Genomic DNA, 21015 nt, shown 5'->3' on the forward strand with positions numbered 1-21015 from the left:
ACGGGCCCGCGAATCCGAAGGACTTGGGTTCTAATCCCAGCTCGGCCGCTTGTCTGCTGGGTGACCTTAGGCAAGTCCCTTCACTTCTCTGGGCCTCAGTTACCTCATCTGGAAAATGGGGGTTAATCAATCGTATTTATTGAGCGCTTACTGTGTGCAGAGCACTGGGAGCCCCAGGTGGGACATGGACGGTGTCCAACCTGGTTAGCTTGTATCTACCCCAGCGCTCAGTTAGGATAATAATAATAATAATAATAATAATAATAATAATAATAATAATAATGATGTTGGTATTTGTTAAGCGCTTTCTATGTGCAAAACACTGTTCTAAGCGCTGGGGGAATACAAGGAGATGAGGTTGTCCCATGTGGGGCTCACGGTCTTAATCCCCATTTTACAGATGAGGGAACTGAGGCACAGGGAAGTGAAGTGACTTGCCCAAGGTCACACAGCAGACATGTGGGGGAGGCGGGATTCGAACCCATGACCTCTGACTCCCAAGCCCGCGCTCTTTCCACTGAGCCACGCTGCTTCTCTACAGTCCCTGGCACATAGTAAGCCTTTAACAACTACCATAAAATAAAACCGTAAAAACAAGTCATAAATAAATGACTTGTACTTCCCAAGCGCTTAGTACAGTGCTCTGCACATAGTAAGCGCTTAATAAATACGATTGAATGAATGAATGAATGAATGAAAAACAAACTTGCTATGGACAAGATGCTACCCAGCCACGCCGGAAACCCAGACTCCTTTCTCCAGGAAAAGAAAGCTCCTATATTGTCCTCGCCCAAGTGCTCGGTACAATGCTCTGCACATAGTAAGCACTCAATAAATACCACTCACTGACTTATACGGGAATCCTCTAGCCGAATTGAGCATTCTAGGAGTGTGCAGAGGTGGGCGGTGACCACTACATGATGCCCAACTGGGCAATCCTGGGCACATTGGGCAAGCAGACACCCCCTCAGCGGCTCTAAGGTGGGGAGATGTGCAGCCCCGGTGCAGCCCCACTGCAGCCTGGTTGCAGTCAGCTCTCCAAAATTGGGGCTGAGCCCGGGGATTCCAACGGCTTTCGCCCTCTCGGGACAACAAGGGAGCCCGTTGTTGGGTAGGGATCGTCTCTACCTGCTGCCGAATCGTACTTTCCAAGCGCTTAGTCCAGTGCTTAGGCGCTCAATAAGTACGACTGAATGAATGAACAAGTGGAAAGGTCTGAGCCGAGTCTGAGGGAGGCAGGACGCTGGATCGTGCTCTGAATCGGCCTAGTGGTGGACAGAGCCCGGGCGGCACAAGGGTCTGGGTTCTAATGCCTGCTCTGCCACTTGGCTGCTGAGTGACCTTGGGAGAGTCTCTTCACTTCTCTAGGCCTCAGTTCTCTCATCTGTAAAAAGGGCATTAAGACTGTGAGCCCCAAGTGGGACAGAGACCGTGTCCAACCTAATTAACTGGTATCTTCCCCAGTGTCTGGTACTTAAGTTAGTGCTTAGTAAATACCATTTAAAAAAAAAAACAACAAAAAATTGTGCCCATCCAAGCAACCAGTAACCCAAAGGCAGGCTTGTCAGTGAGGCCTAATGAAAAGGGCAGGAGTTTCTTGTCAGTGAGGCCTAATGAAAAGGGCATGAGTTTGTGTGCCAGGAAACCTGGGGCCTAATTTTAGCTCCACTCTTGCCCTGCTATATCCAGGGCAATGCTATGTGCTTGCTTGGGCAAGTCACTTTACTTTTTTGGGCCTCAGATCCCTCCTCTGTAAAAATGGGGACAAAAATACCTGCTCTCCTCCCCCTTAGATGGTGTGGGACAAACCATGCTTGATCTGATCGCTCGCATCTACCCCGGTGTTTAGCACATTGTGAGTGCTTTAGTCCATGTTATAGTAATAATACTAATAATTAATAATCCACATGATCATAATAATACTAATAATTAAAAATATGTGTGATCAACATGGAGGGGAGACTGCGGGCAGGTGGTTAGGAGGGCAAGGCTGAGGGTCAATCCCCAGTGCTGGTCCCGATTAGCTCTCTCAGCTGCCGCCAGGCAAGCCCAGCCTCCGCTCCAATGGGAGAAAGCCCCCAGCTTGGTCCTAATAACAATATCAATAATTACGGTATTTGTTAAGTACTTACTATGTGCCAGGCACTGTACTAAGTGCTGGGGTAGACACAAGATAATCGGGTCAGACGTAGTCCCCGTCCCCCAAAGGGCTCACAGTCTTGGTCCCTATTTTACAGGTGAAGTAACTGAGGTCCAAAGAAGCTAAGTGACTTGCCCAAGGTCACTCAGCAGATAAGTGGCAGGGCACTGGCGCTCCACCAGCTGGGTGAGAGTTGGAGGGATTTACTTCTAGATCCGTAACTAATTTATTTCTCTTATCGTCCGCCTCCCCCCTCTACCCCAGAAGCTCGATGTGGGCAGGGACGGTGTCTATCAAATCTGCTGCAGAGTACTCTCCCAAGCGCTTAGTTCTGTGCTCAGCACAAAGAAAGCGCTCAATAAATAACCGCTGATTGACTGGAGGAACGTCACCTCCGGGAATCTGAGGGGCTGGGCAGGGCCAGGACAAGCCGAGAGGCCCACTGCTGCCCTAAGGACGCTTGTCTCGTCTCTGTTTCTCTCCCTCCATTTCTATTTTATTTTGTTAATATGTTTGGTTTTGTCGTCCGTCTCCCCCTTCTAGACTGTGAACCCACTGTTGGGTAGGGACCGCCTCTAGATGTTGCCAACTTGGACTTCCCAAGCGCTCGGTGCAGTGCTCTGCACACAGTAAGCGCTCAATAAATACGACTGATTGATTGGGGAACCTCCCGTTGATGGACTCATTCGTTCAGTCGTATTTACTGAGCGCTCACTGTGTGCAGAGCACTGGGGAAGCAGCGTGGCTCAGTGGAAAGAGCCCGGGCTTTAGAGTCAGAGGTCATGGTTTCAAATCCCGGCCCCGCCAACTGTCAACTGGATGACTTTGGCCAAGTCACTTCACTTCTCTGGGCCTCAGTTCCCTCATCTGTACAATGGGGATTAAGACTGTGAGCCCCACGTGGGACAACCTGATCACCTTGTAACCTCCCCAGCGCTTAGAACAGTGCGTTGCACATAGTAAGCGCTTAACAAATGCCATTATTACTATTATTATTATTATTATTATTATTATTATTAAGGGGCCATCTCCTATTTTCTGGTCAGCTTTGGCCCTCGAGAATCTGTTCCACAGGGCTGCAATAGGCAGGACCCTGGGGTCTCCATGCCTGGTGGGGTGGAGAGGAGGGGACAGTCCCCAAACCCAGCCTCCGCAGAGCTCCAGAGCGGCAACTTCCGAGCCAGCAGCCTCAGCCCTCTTTGGGGTTAGCACTAGAGGAAGTCTCTCTCTGCTCTGGGGGCTAAACAACAGTAATTCTTATTATGGTACTTGCTAAGCGCTTACTATGTGCTAAGCACTGTTCTAAGCACAGTCCCTGTCCCACATGGGTCTCAGTCTTAATCCCCATTTTACAGATGGGGTTAACTGAGGCCCAGAGAGGTGAAATGAGTTACCCAAGGTCACGCAGCCGACACATGGCAGAGCAGGGATTAGAACCCAGGTCCTTCGGACTCCTGGGCCTGGGCTCTATCCATTAAGCCATGCTGCTCACTTACTTGGGTCAGGATCCTAGGGAATAAACCGGCACTATCAGAGCCCCAATATCAGACTCAGATTGCTTGAAATGCAGCAATCAATCAATCAATCGTATTTATTAAGCACTTACTGTGTGCAGAGCACTGTACTAAGCGCTTGGGAAGTACAAGTTGGCAACATATAGAGACGGTCCCTACCCAACAGTGGGCTCACAGTCTAAAAATAGTGCTCCGATTGCATGAGATTTCTGATTCAAAGTCTGCTCTCCCTTTAGGTGTGTCCCAAATCCCTGTCTTCCCCTGGAATATGTAACACTGGAGGGCCAGGAATCCTGTCAAATTCCCAGTGTTTCCCAATGCTTAGTATATTTCCTGCACTTGGATCTGTGAGTGACCACTGGACATTTGATATTTGCCCCAACCCCACAGCACTTATGTACATATCTTTAAATTATATATTGTAAATGTCTTATTTATTCATATTGATGTCTGTCTCCCCCTGTAGGCTGTAAGCTCATTATGGGAAGGGCACATTTCTGCTAATTCTGTTGCACTGTACTCTCCCAAGCGCTTAGTACACTTCTGTGCTTATAGTAAGCACTCAATGCTACTGATATTAATTGATTATAGTGCTTGGCACACATTTTGTCCATAAAAAAATATTACTACCACCTACCAATTACTCTCCCCGCACCCTCAAAGCCTCATTGAAGGCACATCTCCTCTACGAGGCCTTCCCCAACGAAGCCCTCCTTTCCTCTTCTACCACTCCCTTCTGTGTTGTCGTGACTTGCGCCTTTTATTCATCCCCCACTCCCATTCATTCATTCAATCGTATTTATAGAGCGCTTACTGTGTGCAGAGCACTGTACTAAGCGCTTGGGAAGTACAAGTCGGCAACATGTAGAGACGGTCCCTACCCAAGAACGGGCTCACCCAGCCCCACAACACTTTCGTACATATCTATAATTTATTTCTATTGGTGTCTGTCTCCCCTTCTAGTTCGTAAGCTCCTTGTAGGCAGGGAACAGGTCTACCAACTCTGCTGTATTGCACTCTCCCAAGTGCTTAGTACAGTGCTCTGCACACAGTAAATACACGACTGACTGTCTGACCACTCAGCCCCAGCAGCGAAGCCCAAGACAACTGGTGGCCAGAAACACTTCCACTAAAGCTGTTTACATACTGCAAGTCACAGTTTGAGTCCGGTACTTGCCCACTGTGTGTAATTTACCCGATAGTGCCCCGGGGTTCCGATCTTTCCGGTTCTTAGGGAAAAGGGCTGTGTTCGGTTCTCCTTTTTCACGAAGAAGGAGACTTCTGTAGAACACCAATCCCTTTTCCCCACAACTGAGGAAAGAAGCAGCACAAGTGGCCTGTTACCCTCCTCAGGAGTCACCTTGTTATGAAAATCTGCAATGTTAAGCCCCAAACGCTCTGAGGGCAGGGACTGCAGCCCTCCCTTCTAATAATAATAATAATCATCATTATGGTATTTTTTAGGTGCTTACTATGTGCCAAGCACTGTTCTAAGCGCTGGGGCAGATACAGATACCCACAGCCCTGGATCACTGCCACTGTCCGCCTCCTTCACTCTTATGCTCGAGCTGCTGAACACTGCTGGCGAAAGTCTAAACACCATGCCAACCTCGTTCACTTCAAGTTTATCCTTTCCTGTCTTAACTCTGCCCTCTCCTCTGCCAGACAAAACTATTTCTCCTCCCTTATTGCCACCCATGCCCATCATCCCCATCAGCTCTTCTGTACATTAAATGTACATTCCGTACATTTAACTCCCTTCTCAGGCCCCCTGTTCCTCCCCCTCCTCCTTCCCTCACCCCCAACGATCTGGCCTCCTACTTCATTAATAAAATTAAATCCACCAGGACTGAGCTCCCCAAAGTCACTCCTCACCCTCCTCCAACCCCCCGGCCCTCAACCCTCTTCGCTACTCTCCCATCCTTCCCAACAGTATCCTCAGATGAGCTCTCCTCCCTCCTCTCAAGTGCTACTCCGGCCACCTGTGCTTCTGACCCCATTTCCTCTCATCTTATGAAATCTCTCGCTCCATCCCTTCTCCCCTCCTTAACTTCCATCTTCAACCGCTCACTCTCCACTGGCTCCTTTCCCGCTGCCTTCAAACATGCCCACGTCTCTCCCATCCTAAAAAAACCCTCTCTTGACCCCACCTCACCTTCTAGTTATCGCCCTATCTCCCTCGTACCACTCCTTTCCAAACTCCTTGAACGAGTCGTCTACACGCGCTGCCTCTAATTCCTCAATGCCAACTCTCTCCTCGACCCCTTCCAGTCTGGCTTCCGTCCCCTACATTCCACGGAAACTGCCTTCTCAAAGATCACCAATGACCTCCTGCTTGCCAAATCCAACGGCTCCTACTCTATCCTAATCCTCCTCGACCTCTCAGCTGCCTCCGACACTGTGGACCACCCCCTTCTTCTCAACACGCTATCCAACCTTGGCTTCACAGACTCTGTCCTCTCCTGGTTCTCCTCTTATCCCTCTGGCTGTTCATTCTCAGTCTCCTTTGCAGGCTCCTCCTCCCCCTCCCATCCCCTTACTGTGGGGGTTCCTCAAGGGTCAGTTCTTGGTCCCCTTCTGTTCTCTATCTACACTCACTCCCTTGGTGACCTCATTCGCTCCCATGGCTTCAACTATCATCTCTATGCTGATGACACCCAGATCTACATCTCTGCCCCTGCTCTCTCCCCCTCCCTCCAGACTCACATCTCCTCCTGCCTTCAGGACATCTCCATCTGGATGTCTGCCCACCACCTAAAACTCAACATGTCCAAGACTGAACTCCCTGTCTTCCCTCCCAAACCCTGCCCTCTCCCTGACTTTCCCATCACTGTAGACGGCACTACCATCCTTCCCGTCTCACAGGCCCGCAACCTTGGTGTCATCCTCGACTCTGCTCTCTCGTTCACCCCTCACATCCAATCCGTCACCAAAACCTGCCGGTCTCACCTCCGCAACATCACCAAGAGCCGCCCTGGGATGGAAAGGAAACTCTCCATCCAAACCACTACCCTGCTGGTTCAAGCTCTCATCCTATCCCGACTGGATTACTGCATCAGCCTCCTCTCCGATTTCCCATCCTCGTGTCTCTCCCCACTTCAATCCATACTTCATGCCGCTGCCCGGATCGTCTGTGTGCAGAAACGCTCTGGGCATGTTACTCCCCTCCTCAAAAATCTCCAGTGGCTACCAATCAACCTACGCATCAGGCAGAAACTCCTCACCCAGGGCTTCAAGGCTGTCCATCCCCTCGCCCCCTCCTACCTCACCTCCCTTCTCTCCTTCTGCAGCCCAGCCCGCACCCTCCGCTCCTCCACCGCTGATCTCCTCACCGTACCTCGCTCTCGCCTGTCCCGCCATCGACCCCCGGCCCACGTCATCCCCCGGGCCTGGAATGCCCTCCCTCTGCCCCTCCGCCAAGCTAGCTCTCTTCCTCCCTTCAAGGCCCTGCTGAGAGCTCACCTCCTCCAGGAGGCCTTCCCAGACTGAGCCCCCTACTTCCTCTCCCCCTCGTCCCCCTCTCCATCTCCCTCCCGCCTTACCTCCTTCCCTTCCCCACAGCACCTGTATATATGTATATATGTTTGTACGTATTTATTACTCTATTTTACTTGTACATATTTATTCTATTTTATTTTGTTAATATGTTTTGTTTTCTTGTCTGTCTCCCCCTTCTAGACTGTGAGCCGGCTTTTGGGTAGGGACCGTCTCTATATGTTGCCAACTTGTACTTCCCAAGCGCTTAGTACAGTGCTCTGCACACAGTAAGTGCTCAATAAATACGATTGAATGAATGAATGAAAGATACGAGGCAATCAGGTTGAATGCAGTCCCTGTCCCACATGGGGCTCAGAGTCTCAATCCCCACTTTCCAGATGAGGTAACTGAGGCACAGAGAAGTTAAGTGATTTCCCCAAGGTCACACAAGTGGCGGAGCCGGAATTAGAACCCACAACCTGTGACTCCTCCCAAGCCTGTGTTCTTGCTAGTAGGCCATGCTACTTCTCTACCCTACATCCCCTGCGATCACAGTGCCCAGAGCACAGCAGGTGCCCATTAGACACCTTTGACGGCAATTCGTCCCAAGTCCCCCACCTCTGTTGCACATCAATCAATCGTATTTATTGAGCGCTTACTGTGTGCAGAGCACTGTACTAAGCGCTTGGGAAGTACAAGTTGGCAACATATAGAGACAGTCCCTACCCAACAGTGGGCTAACAGTCTAAAAGGGGCACATAAACCCCCTCCAGCATCAGCGAGGGAAGCGGGCCGCACGGCGCAAACAACGGCCGCCCCCTCCGACCCTCTGAGAGCTTGGGGGCGGCGGCAGCGCGAAAGCTGGGATTCCAGCTCACAGAGGCGGGGTAGGTTGGGGTAGGGTGGCTGACCTTCCGTAATGTGTTGGCTTCCCAGGAGGCTGGTATAAGTGGGAATATCGTTTTCTACACCGAGAAAGTTGGCAGGCAGGGAAGAGAGAAAGCAATGAAAAAGAGACCAGTCAATCAGGAAAAAAAAAAAACATATCACCGATCGAATCACAAACTCGTTCGACATTCACCCGGGACCTTTCAAGCGGTGGAATACGGGCTCAGCTTTATGAGTGAAAAAGGCATGCATTCCTCTCCAGGTGAGCCAATTGGGGAAGAAGGTGACTCCCATCTGACCCGGGAAGTCTGGAAAAGCCCCAAGAAAGAGGACAGAATGCCAAGCAGAGGATTTTTCCTTGTGGGTCAGAAATTCTCATCTCCATTCCAGACTAGACGCTCCAAACCAAGGTCACACCCCAAACTATTTGGCCTAGCTCGGGAATTGGGGCACGGACGGTGAACTCCGGCGGTCTTTGCTCTCCCAGGGTGGAAGGGGAAAGGTCCCCGGGGGATCCAATTGTTTGACGCGTGACCCCGTAGCCCATCTACTTCTCTCCAGTCCACCAGTTCCTTTCTCCCGCCCACTGCGGAGGATACAAGCAACACCCTAAGCCCCAGCCCCTTTGTGCAGTCCTACTGCTTCAAGGCAATGGGTATGAGGAATGAGGCATCTCTTTGACTGGATCGACAATAGGAAAATCCATCTCATGAAGGGGAAGGGTCAGACTGGCCCACTGAGGGCACACCGTGCAGCCCAATGCATAGCACCAGACGGAGACGCAGCTCAACAGCAATACCATACTGGAGGAGCAGCATAGTCTAGTGGACAAAGCCCAGGCCTGGAGATCAAAAGGACTTGGACTCCAATCCCGACTTCCTAACTTGTCTGCTGTTTGACCTTGGGCCCGTCACTTCACTTTTCTGGGCCTCAGTTCCCTCATCTGTAAAATGGGGATGAAGACCGTGAGTCCCTTGCGGGACAGGGCTGGGTCCAACCCGATTACTTGCACACACCCCAGCGCTTAACCAACACCACCATGGTCATCGTCACTCACCTCCGGGAGTGAGCCCCTCCGTGAGAATCTGAACACTCGATATCTGCGCAATTTCAATTTCATAGTGGCGGTCTCCATCCAGAAAGAGATATCTGCAGGAAAGATTCAGAGCTGCAGGCTGAGTCCCTTTCCCCTTTCTCCTAGACTGTGAGCCCACTGTTGGGTAGGGACCGTCTCTATGTGTTGCCAACTTGGACTTCCCAAGCGCTTAGTACAGTGCTCTGCACACAGTAAGCGCTCAATCATCATCATCATCATCATCATCAACAATCGTATTTATTGAGTGCTTACTATGTGCAGAGCACTGTACTAAGCACTTGGGAAGTACAAATTGGCAACACATAGAGACAGTCCCTACCCAACAGTGGGCTCACAGTCTAAAAGGGGGAGACAGAGAACAAAACCAAACATACCAACAAAATAAAATAAATAGGATAGATATGTACAAGCAAAATAAATAAATAAATAGAGTAATAAATATGTACAACCGATTGATTGATTCCCCAGGTGTTCCCAGGCCAGGGCCGTCGGTTGCTTTGGGTTCTGCCAGGGGAGCTGTGGGTCTGAATGGACACTATCGTCCCCTGTCTTGGAGTTCAACCCGGAAGGGAAACGGGGCCAAATTCCTCAGGCTCTGGCCTTTCCCGAGCGGTCAAAGGTTTACCCTCCCCGGCCCACTCTGGGAAGCGCCAGCCATTGTGCTTCCCAGTCCCGGGGCTGAGTGACTCTATCTGGACACTTGATGAAGGGAAGGGTGTGGGCAGACCAGGCTGGTTTCCTTCTGCTTTCACCCCTGAAAGCGCTCATTTTTACTCACCCTCAAAATCTCCTACTTCTCCCAGATCCCTCTTTTCCCCTACTCCCTCTCCCTTCTGCTTCGCCTACGCGCTTGGCTCTGAGAAGCAGCAGAGCCTAGTGGATAGAGCGCGGGCCTGGCAATCAGAAGGTCATGGGTTCTAATTCCGGCTCTGCCACTTGTCTGCTGTGTGACTTTCGGCAAGTCACTTTACTTCTCTGGCCCTCAGTTCCCTCACCTGTAAAATGGGGATAGGGACTGTGTCCAACCCAACTGGCTTGTGTCCTCCCCAGCATTTAATATATAGTAATACCACAATTATTACTATTATTATTATTATTAAGGGGGCTGCAGGGGAGGCAGGTAGAAATGACACTGGCCTGAGAGCCAGGATCTAATCCCAGCCCTGCCACTGATATCATCGATCGTATTTATTGAGCGCTTACTATGTGCAGAGCACTGTACTAAGCACTTGGCACTGTACTAAGCGCTTGATATGCTCTGTAATCTTGGGCAAGTCGCTTAACTTTAGTGCCTCAGTTTTCTCAACTATTAAAGGGAGATAAAACACCTGGTCTGTCTAGCTCTCAGACTGTGAGGTCTGTTTAGGACAAGGACTGCATCCAATCTCGTTATCTTGTTTCTCCCTGTCTTTGAGTTTGGCATAAGACAAAGATTATTCTGAGAAGACGGGAAATGGAGTTTGTGAGAATAGCAGTTATTCGGTTAAGGGAGGTATATTAGCAAGCTTCTTGTGGAGGACAGAGACCACTGGGGTGGGAGGAAGGAATTATATCCCATAAATTTTGAAGGGGAATACTGAATTTTGCAGTTCTGAGAGTTCTTCTAGACTGTGAGCCCGCTGTTGGGTAGGGACTGTCACTATATGTTGCAAACTTGTACTTCCCAAGTGCTTAGTACAGTGCTCTGCACACAGTAAGCGCTCAATAAATACGATCGATTGAATGAATGAAAGTAAGCACTAAATAAATACTATAACTAATAAAGGGGCGGGGTAGAAAGAAAAGAGAAACTCATTTCCTTCTCCCCAATCTCCTGCCAGTCAGCAATAACCTCAGACTGAAACCCAGGTTTTACACTCCCTCTGTTGATTTTTGCCTGGATGGTGACAACTGCTCTTATCAGGTAAAGTATGATTTTTTTTTTCTTCTTTTCCCCCAATATCCTGGGCAGATGATGGAACCTGCCCTGGGACGCTAACCACATCTAAAATCTCAACAATGCAGCTTACCTCTGATTGTTGGAGAGGCGACAGACCATCACTTCAGATTTCTCAGACGTCCCTAGGGTTACGAAGAAGGTGGCTCCTTTGAAATAAGAACAAATGAAAGAATCAAACGTTTTTGGTTGGGGCATCAACAGCTTAAAGAGACAGTTTCTCTTCTTCCTTTTACAGGCAAAAGACTTGGACCCTACTATGATTTAATTAATTGTCCACATCTAGCGTGGCCCAGGGGAAAGAGCACAGGTTTTAAATCCCGGCTCTGCCACTTGCCTGCTGTGTGACCTAGGGCAAATCATTTAACTTCTCTGTGCCTCAGTGACCTCATCTATGAAAGGAGGATTAAGACGGTGAGCCCCATGTGGGACAAGGACTGTGTCCAACCTGATTACTCTATTTATTTTACTTGTACATATCTATTCTAATTATTTTATTTTGTTAGTATGTTTGCTTTTGTTCTCTGTCTCCCCCTTTTAGACTGTGAGCCCACTGTTGGGTAGGGACTGTCTCTATATGTTGCCAACTTGTACTTCCCAAGCGCTTAGTACAGTGCTCTGCACACAGTAAGCGCTCAATAAATACGACTGATGATGATGATGATGATGATGATGATGATGATGATGATGATGAACTGGTATCTTTCCCTGCGCTTAGAATAATAGTAATAATAATAATAATGGTGTTTTTTAAGTGCTTACTATGTGCCAAGCACTGTACTAAGCACTTGTTGCCAACTTGTACTTCCCAAGCGCTTAGTACAGTGCTCTGCACACAGTAAGCACTCAATAAATACGATTGATTGATTGATTGATTGAGGTAGATACACCATAATCAGGTTATCCAACGGGGGGCTCACAGACTTAATCCTCATTTTACAGATGAGGTAACTGAGGCACAGAGAAGTTAAGTGACTTGCCCAAAGTCACACAGCTGATAAGTGGCGGACCTTGGGATTAGACGTGACCTTTGACTCCCATGCCCCTGCTCTGCCACTAGGCCATGCAGGAAGCGCTTAACAAGTACCATAATTATTACTACTACCACTTCATTTTTTTGTACCTCAGTTACCTCATCTGCAATAGGACGATTAAGACCGTGAGCCCTATGTGGGACAGGGACGGTCTCCAACCTGATTAATTTGTATCTATCCCCTGCACTAGAACATCATCATCATCAATCGTATTTATTGAGCGCTTACTGAGTGCAGAGCACTGTACTAAGCGCTTGGGAAGTACAAGTTGGTAACATATAGAGACAGTCCCTACCCAGCAGTGGGCTCACAGTCTAAAAGGGGGAGACAGAGAACAAAACCAAACATACTAACAAAATAAAGTAAATAGAATAGATATGAACAAGTAGAGTAATAAATATGTACAAACATATATAACAGTGCTTGGCACACAGTAAAGAGCTTAACGAGTACCACAATTATTATTTTTACTACTTCACTTTTCTGTGCCTCTGCTACCTCATCTGTAAAAGGAGGATTAAGACTGTGAGGCCCATGCGGAACAGGAGCTGCGTCCATCCTGATTATGCTGGATCTACCCCAGCGCTTAATACACGGGACGCACTCAATAGTTACCACTTTAAATAAAAAAAAGAAAAGTGCAGCTGAGGTGAAACAGAAGTCCTGAGTTACAAAATGCCTTTGGGGGCAAGCCGGCCCTTCCTCTCCTTGCTGCCTGAAGATTTCCAGTCCCGGAGCTGGGGAAGGAGTGTGTCACGGAAGCTTCTGGATGAATGCTCGGCTTGTTCACAAAACCCTCTCTTCCAGACCTGGGAAATACCCTCTGTGGGAGGCCTGCAGTGGGCTCGCCAAGGGCCAGCTCAGCGCTCAGATAAAAGCAGAATGGGGTAATGATCTACCCCAGACCGTTCAAGAAGGGAAGAAATGACAAACTGATAATGATTTGGGATCTCCCCAACTCCCCATAGCTGGAAGTGGGGCATGTAACGGGGACACCACCTTGAATGAATGGGGAGGGTTGAGTTCTGCCCTGCTTTTAGACTGTGAGCCCACTGTTGGGTTGGGACTGTATATGTTGCCAACTTGTACTTCCCAAGTGCTTAGGACAGTGCTCTGCACACAGTAAGCGCTCAATAAATATGACTGATTGATTGGAGTTGCGCTAAATGCACATGGGAACACCTGCCCCTTCTTGGACTAGAAGCTCGCTGTGGGCAGATAATGTGTCTGTTATACTGTATTATACCCACCCGAGCACTTAGTACAGTGCCCTGCACACAGTAAGCGCTCAATGCATACGACTGACTGACTGGCAAAACAGAAACGACCAGCCCCTGGAAGGGAACAGTTCTGGGCGAGGGGCTATTCCGTTCTCCAGTCCGATGGAGAGTTGGTCGGTCGCCCCCGCCCCGAGCCGGCCTCAGAGAATTCTGCCGTTCTAGTAGGGTGTATCCTCAAGCGCTTAGTACAGTGCCCTGCACACGGTAAGGGCTCAATCAATAGGACTGACTGACCAACTCCCCCCGCCTCCGCGATCGCTACCACAGCCTCTCCATCCCCCCCGCCTTACCTCCTTCCCCTCCCCACAGCACCTGTATATATGTTTGTACGTATTTATTACTCTATTTATTTTATTTGTACACATCTATTCTATTTATTTTATTTTGTTAATATGTTTTGTTTTGTTCTCTGTCTCCCCCTTCTAGACTGTGAGCCCACTGTTGGGTAGGGCCCGTCTCTAGATGTTGCCAACTTGTACTTCCCAAGCGCTGAGTCCAGTGCTCTGCACACAGTAAGCGCTCAATACATACGATTGATGATGATGATGATATGTTGCCAACTTGTACTTCCCAAGCGCTGAGTCCAGTGCTCTGCACACAGTAAGCGCTCAAGAACTACGATTGAATGAATGAGTGAACGGCCTGCGAACAGTGCTCTGCACACAGTAAGCGCTCGAGACATACGATTGAATGAATGAATGAACGGCCTGCGAATGAAGGAGCCAAGAAGGGTGAGGACGGCGGCGGGGCCGCGCTTTCCAGAGGAGCGGCAGCCGGAGAGGATGCCCATCACGGATGCCCCTTGGCCCGGAGACCAAAGCAACCCGCGCCAGGCTTACCGTTGGTGAGCACTTTGAGCTGCTTGTTGTAGAACTCCGCTTCCTTCTGGGACACGATCGCGCACTCGGAGCACTGGCGAACGGGGTCCACGAAGCACATCCGCGGCAGCGCCACTTTCTTGCTACAGCAGCGGTCGCAGAAGCACTTCCCGCAGCGCCGGCAGTGGTGCTGGGCCACACGACCCCCGGGCCGGGGCAGGGCGGAGGACGGCGGCAGGAGGACGGTGAGGAAGAGGAAAAGGAGGAAGGGGAGGAGGAGGAGATTAGAGCCAGTACGCAGAACTCGAGGGGAAAAGCTGGCGAGGGCAAGTGAGAGAGGAACCAGCCTGGCCTAGTGGATAACAATAATAATAACAATAATATTGGCATTTATTAAGCGTTCATTATGCGCCAGGCACTGTACTAAAGCGCTGGGATAGATACAAGCAAATCAAGTTGGACACAGTCCCTGTCCCCTGTGGGGCTCACAGGCTCAGTCCCCATTTTGAAGATGAGGGAACTGAGGCCCGGAGAAGGGAAATAACAATAATAATAATAATAATAATGATGGCATTTATTAAGCGCTTACTATGTGCAAAGCACTGTTCTAAGCGCTGGGGAGGTTACAAGGTGATCAGGCTGTCCCACGTGGGGCTCACAGTCTTCATCCCCATTTTCCAGATGAGGGAACTGAGCCCCGGAGAAGTGAAGTGACCTGCCCAAAGTCACACAGCTGACAATTAGCGGAGCCGGGATTTGAACCCATGATCTCTGATTCCAAAGCCCGCACTCTTTTCCACTGAGCCACGCTGCTTCTCACCCCAAGCCACACAGCAGACAAGTGGTGGAACTGGGGTTAGAACCCGTGACCTCCTGATTCCCAGGCCTGTTCTCTACCCACCGCACTAGTTTGGGGCTGGGGGTCAGAGGACCTGGGTTCTAATCCCGGCTCTGCCACTCGTCCGCTGTGTGACCTTGGGTAAGTCACTTCATGTCTCGGTGTCTCAGTTACCTCATCTCTAATATAATAATAATAATGATGGCATTTATTAAGCGCTTACTGTGTGCAAAGCACTGTTCTAAGCGCTGGGGAGGTTACAGAGTGATCAGGTTGTCCCACAGGAGGCTCACAGTCTTCATCCCCATTTTACAGATGAGGTAACCGAGGCCCGGAGAAGTGAAGTGACTTGCCCAAAGTCACCCAGTTACCTCATCTCTAATAATAATAATGATGGCATTTATTAAGCGCTTACTATGTGCAAAGCACTGTTCTAAGCGCTGGGGAGGTTACAGAGTGATCAGGTTGTCCCACAGGAGGCTCACAGTCTTCCTCCCCATTTTACAGATGAGGTAACCGAGGCCCGGAGAAGTGAAGTGACTTGCCCAAAGTCACCCAGCTGACAATTGGCAGAGCTGGGATTTGAACCCATGACCTCTGACTCCAAAGCCCGCGCTCTTTCCACTGAGCCACGCTGCTTCTCCTCTATGGGGATCCTAATGTGGGGATTGAGACTGTGCGCCCCACTGAGGGACAGGGACCGTGTCCAACCTGATTAATGTGTACCTACCCCAGCACTTAGTACAGTGCCTGGCACACAGTAAACGCCGTAAAACAAAAAAACTCATCGGACCCACCTCCCATACCCTAAATGATCACGCCGACACGTCACACCTGAATAGGAGAGCTGGCCTGGGGGCCGTGGCCTTGAATGACATCCATCATCATCAATCGTATTTATTGAGCGCTTACTGTGTGCAGAGCACTGTACTAAGCGCTTGGGAAGTACAAGTTGGCAACATATAGAGGCAGTCCCTACCCGACAGTGGGCTCACAGTCTAAAAGGTTAGGAGGAGAAACATGAGCTGCTATTTCGCCGGGGCCCGGGAGCCGAGGGCGGCTAATACACCCACCCCCTCGCCCGCTCCCTGAGCCCCGCCTGCGGAAGCGGCGTTGTCACCGTGGTTTCCCTCGGCTCCAGCACCCAAAGAAACAGCCAATAGCTCTGCTTGCTTTCTTAGGCTCCCTTTGTACCCGGTCTGAGTACACTCGGGCCTTTCATTCGGCCTGCTTTGGCTAGGAGCTTCGGGCAGAAGGCTGCGAGGGGAATGCTCTTCCAATAATAATGATGGCATTTGTTAAGCGCTTACTATGTGCAAAGCACTGTTCTAAGCGCTGGGGGGATATAACATGATCAGGTTGTCCCACACGGGGCTCACAGTCCATCCCCATTTACAGATGAGGTAACTGAGGCTCAGAGAAGTGAAGTGACTTGCCCAAGGTCACACAGCAGACATGTGGCGGAGCCGGGATTCGAACCCCTGACCTCAGACTCCAAAGCCCGGGCTCTTTCCACTGAGCCACGCTGCTTCTCTAACCACCCAACCACCCGCGCCTGGATAGGGAGAACATCATGAGGTGTCAGAAGAACCAGGCAGGCACATCCCTGTGGGGCCCGTCAAGTGGGGGTAATAAAAATAATAATAATCCTGGTACTTGTTAAGCGCTTACTATGGGCCAACTGCTGGGATAGGTACAAGTTCATCAGGTTGGATACGGTCTCCATCCCACGTGGGGCTCACAGTCTTACTCCCTATTTTACAGATGAGGTATCTGAGGCCCAAAGAAGTGACTTGTCCAAGGTCACACGGTACAGCACAATAATTGTTAGTTAACGGCTTAGTCTGTTCCAGGCACTGAATTAAGCACTGGGTTGGTCACACTCCCTGTTCCACATGGGGCTCATAGTCTTAATCCCCATTTCACAGATGAGGGAACTGAGGTAAAGTGACTTAATCCAGGTCACAAAGCAGACGTGTGGCGGAGCCAGGATTAGAACCCAGGTCCTTCTGACTCCCAATCCCGTGCTCTATCCACTAGCCCCGCTGCTACCAGAGCTTGAGTTCTCCCGAGCGCTTAGTACAGCGCTGCACACTGATTGAGTTTTCCTTACTGTGGGGATTTTTTGGAACTTCCCTCTCCATGTTATAGGAGAAGATACTATAATAATGATGGCATTTGTCAAATGCGTACTATGTGCCAAGCACTATGTTAAGCCCTGGGATAGATGTAAGAGAAGCGAGTCAGACACAGACCTTCCCACATGAGGCCTATGGATTTACAGGTGAGGAAACTGAGGCACAGAAAGGTTCAAAGTCTAGAGCCTGTATGACCTTGGACAAGATAGTAAGGTCGTTGTGGGCAGGGGACATATCTACCAACTCCGTCGCATTGTATTCTCCCGAGTACTTAGTACTTCTAAGTGCTTCTACCAAGCGCTTAGTACAGTGCTCTGCACACAGTAAGCGCTCAATAAATACGATTGATTGATTGACTGCTTAGTACAGTGCTCTGCACACGGTAGGTGCATAATAAATACGACTGATTGATAGACCTGGTAATTTGGGACAGCCTTGAGCCTCCGGATTCCCAAGGCCTGTGCTCATCCCATCAGACCCCTAATCATCACTTATTACATCCCCCCACCCCTTTCTAGACTGTAAGCCCACTGTTGGGTAGGGACTGTCTCTATATGTTGCCAACTTGTACTTGTACAGTGCTCTGCACACAGTAAGCACTCAATAAATACGATTGATTGATTGATTACAGTGATGATCATCACTTATTACGGTGAAGCAGCATGGCCTTGTGGAAAGAGCACAGGCCTGGGAGTTAGAGGACCTGGGTTCCAAACCTGCCTCTGCCACTTGCCTGTTGGGTGACCTTAAGTGAGGCCTTTAACTCCTCAGTTTCCTCATCTGTAAAATGGAGATTCAATATATGTTCCCCCTCCTACTTAGATTGCGAACTCCACGCGGGACAGGGGTCCAGCCTGATTCTCTACCCCAGCACTGCCTGGCATGTAGCAAGAGCTAAACAAATATCACACTTATTATTAATCAATCAATCACATTTATTGAGCGCTTACTGTGTGCAGAGCACTGTACTAAGCGCATGGGAAGTACAAGTTGGCAACATATAGGGACGGTCCCTACCCAACAGTGGGCTCACAGTCTATTATCGTCATTATAGAAGCAGGCAATCCCATGATCAACACCAGGAGAGCACTGCACTGGACGTAAGTACAGCCTCAAAGGAAGGATAATGGCCCGGCCCAGACTGCCATTTAGCCCTGGGATCACTCTTGTTCTGTCGGACTCTCCCCGGCACTTGGTACAGTGCCCTGCATCATCATCAATCGTATTTATTTACTGGTATTGAATGCTTACTGCACACAATAAGCGTTCAATACCACTGACTGATGACTCCCGCCCCGGAAAGTCGCGGCACCCCATTGACCAGCCAGTCAAATGTATTTTTTGAGCACTTACTGTTTGCAGAGCACTGTACTAAGCGTTTGGGAGAGTACACTAACAATGTAACGGACACGTTCCCTGCCCACAACGAGCTTACAGTCTAGCAGGGGAGACAGCCGTTAATATAAATATAAATAAATCAATGCCAGCTGCCTCTGGCATTATATATTGCCAACTTGTACTTTCCAAGCACTTAGTACAGTGCTCTGCACACAGTAAGCGCTCAATAAATACCACTGAATGAATGAATGAATAAATGAAGCAGCTGACAGAAGGTCCACGGCCCCCTCCACCTCGGACTTTCAACCGGCCTTCGGATGTCGTCATCATCATCATCAATCGTATTTATTGAGCGCTTACTGTGTGCAGAGCACTGTACTAAGAGCTTGGGAAGTACAAATTGGCAACATATAGAGACAGTCCCTACCCAACAGTAGGCTCACGGTCTAAAAGGGAGAGACAAAACCAAACATACTAACAAAATCAAATAAATAGAATACAAAATAAATAAATATAGAGTAATAAATATGTACAAACATATATACATATATACAGGTGCTGTGGGGAAGGGAAGGAGGAAAGATGGGTCTGTTTAGTGTTATATTGTCCTCTCCCAAGCACTTAGTACAATGTCCAGCACACAGTAAGCGCTCGATAAATACGAACAAACGCATGGACAGCTCAAACAATGCCGGGAACTGTTTACTCAAAGGGACAGAAAACATCCTGTGTCGGTGATTTGGCCTTGACTTTTGGATTGACTTTTGGAAGCCTTACCTTTCTGGTTATGAAGTCAAACTTGGTTTCACACTGCATACATCTTGGACACTAGGAGAAAGGCGGCAGAGCATTAAAATTAAGTTCTACCTCATTTTGGACAATCCTCGGTGGAATTCGTCCCACGCCAATTTTTTTTTTTTTAAATAAATCTGGACAACTGACTGGCCCACGACACAAGATTTGCGAGTCTCTCTCTTGCACAACTGCTCTTGATTCAGGCAAGGAACACCTTTGACCTCAGGCGACTCAGGCAATGTTGCTTAGTGGATACAGCCCAGGCCTGGGGGTCAGGAGGACCTGGGTTCTAATCCTGGATCTGCCACCTGTCTGCTGTGTCATCCTAGGCAAGTCACTTAACTTTTCTGAGCCTCAGTTACCTCATCTGGAAAATGGGGATTAGCAACGTGAGCCCCATATGGGACAGAGACTGTGTCCAACCTGATTAACTTTTATCTACCCTAATGTTTAGAACAGTGCTTGGCACATAGTAAGTGCTTAACAAGTACCATAACTGTTGTTATTTTTACTGCTGGAGAGTTACTTTAGCAGGCACACACCTAAAATTCAATCCCCGCTCTCTCCATTGGAGAATACGGCAGTTTGCTTCTCCATTAGGATTTAAATTTTGGCTTCAAGCTCTACATGAATCCCTGGCTTTGATTTCAGGGAAAAAAAATGATTTTGAAGTCAACAGGATAACAGCAATTTATTGCGAAATATTCCTCGAATTTTTTTTTTCCTCGAATCTATGCCTTGTTTACCGTGACTTTTCAAGATCAAACTGGGTACTGTGTTTGCCTGTGACAGATTGATGAAGTCAGCATGCGACCCCTGTGTTTTGGGTGCTGATTTCTGCAATCGCTAGTGTACCCATCCTGGGCTCTTTCCCTGGGAATTGGGCACCATCCAAATTCTAAAACATCACGCTGATGTTCTCAGTCGAGGTTTGGAGATGAACTTTCAGTTCGGCAGTCATTAACTCAGCTTGCTGACGTAGGAGGAATTAATGGAGCCAGATTTATGGGTTTTTTCCCCTCGAGCCAATACTAGACCTGCATCTTGCAGTAAAAATCTGCTAGCTTGTTCACCATTAGCATTATTTTTATCTTGACATTTAAGCACTTACTCTGGGTTAAGTCCCGGTCTCAGGGCTGGTACCTATAAGTTCATCAGGCCGGATATAGATCCTGTCCCACATGGGGCTCACCATCTATGTAGGGGGGAAATGGGCATTAAATCCCCATTTTACAGATGATGAAACGGAGGTACAGAGAAGTTAAGTGACTCGCCCGAGGTCGCAAAGCAGGCAATGGGAAGAGTCAGGATTAGAATCCAGGTTCTCTGACTTTCAGGCCTGGGTTCTTTCCACTAAGCCACACTGCTCTTCATCTTCTCAACCTCTCCGAATACACATTAGAAATCAGTTCTATTTCCCTTCGGAACTACGGGTCTCCAATGCATTCTCTATCAACCGGGCGCATTGAAAAGCACAAAAGATAGCGGGTCCCCGCAACACAGACCCGACAAGACACCCTCCCCAGACTTCTAAGACACCAACGGCCTTGGCATCTCATCTCTGGTGGCGGCGGGGTGCGTTTTTTATTTTTATAATTTTTTAAGGTTTTTGTTAAGTGTTTACTATGCATTAGGCACTATGCTAAGCTCTGGGGTTAGATACTAATAATAATGATGGCATTTGTTAAGCGCTCACTATGTGTCAAGCCCTGGGACGGATACA

At 49.0% G+C, this 21015-nt stretch overlaps 1 protein-coding gene across 2 annotated transcripts in view; it reads right to left on the reverse strand.

Annotated features, from left to right (window-relative positions):
• Nucleotides 1–21015, reverse strand: part of ZFYVE21 (zinc finger FYVE-type containing 21) — a 60721-nt gene that overhangs the window by 4842 nt on the left and 34864 nt on the right. The window contains exons 2-6 of one of the 2 annotated variants that reach the window (XM_038751256.1): nucleotides 19275–19325; nucleotides 14205–14373; nucleotides 11125–11200; nucleotides 9077–9168; nucleotides 8043–8096 (exon numbers count right to left, since the gene is read on the reverse strand). In XM_038751256.1, coding sequence (XP_038607184.1) covers nucleotides 8043–8096; nucleotides 9077–9168; nucleotides 11125–11200; nucleotides 14205–14373; nucleotides 19275–19325 — 442 coding nt within the window. The remainder of the gene's footprint in view (nucleotides 1–8042; nucleotides 8097–9076; nucleotides 9169–11124; nucleotides 11201–14204; nucleotides 14374–19274; nucleotides 19326–21015) is intronic. The other variant, XM_038751265.1, reaches the window with a different exon arrangement.

Source organism: Tachyglossus aculeatus, chromosome 1, assembly GCF_015852505.1.
Source record: "Tachyglossus aculeatus isolate mTacAcu1 chromosome 1, mTacAcu1.pri, whole genome shotgun sequence".
Taxonomy (NCBI): Eukaryota; Metazoa; Chordata; class Mammalia; order Monotremata; family Tachyglossidae; genus Tachyglossus; species Tachyglossus aculeatus.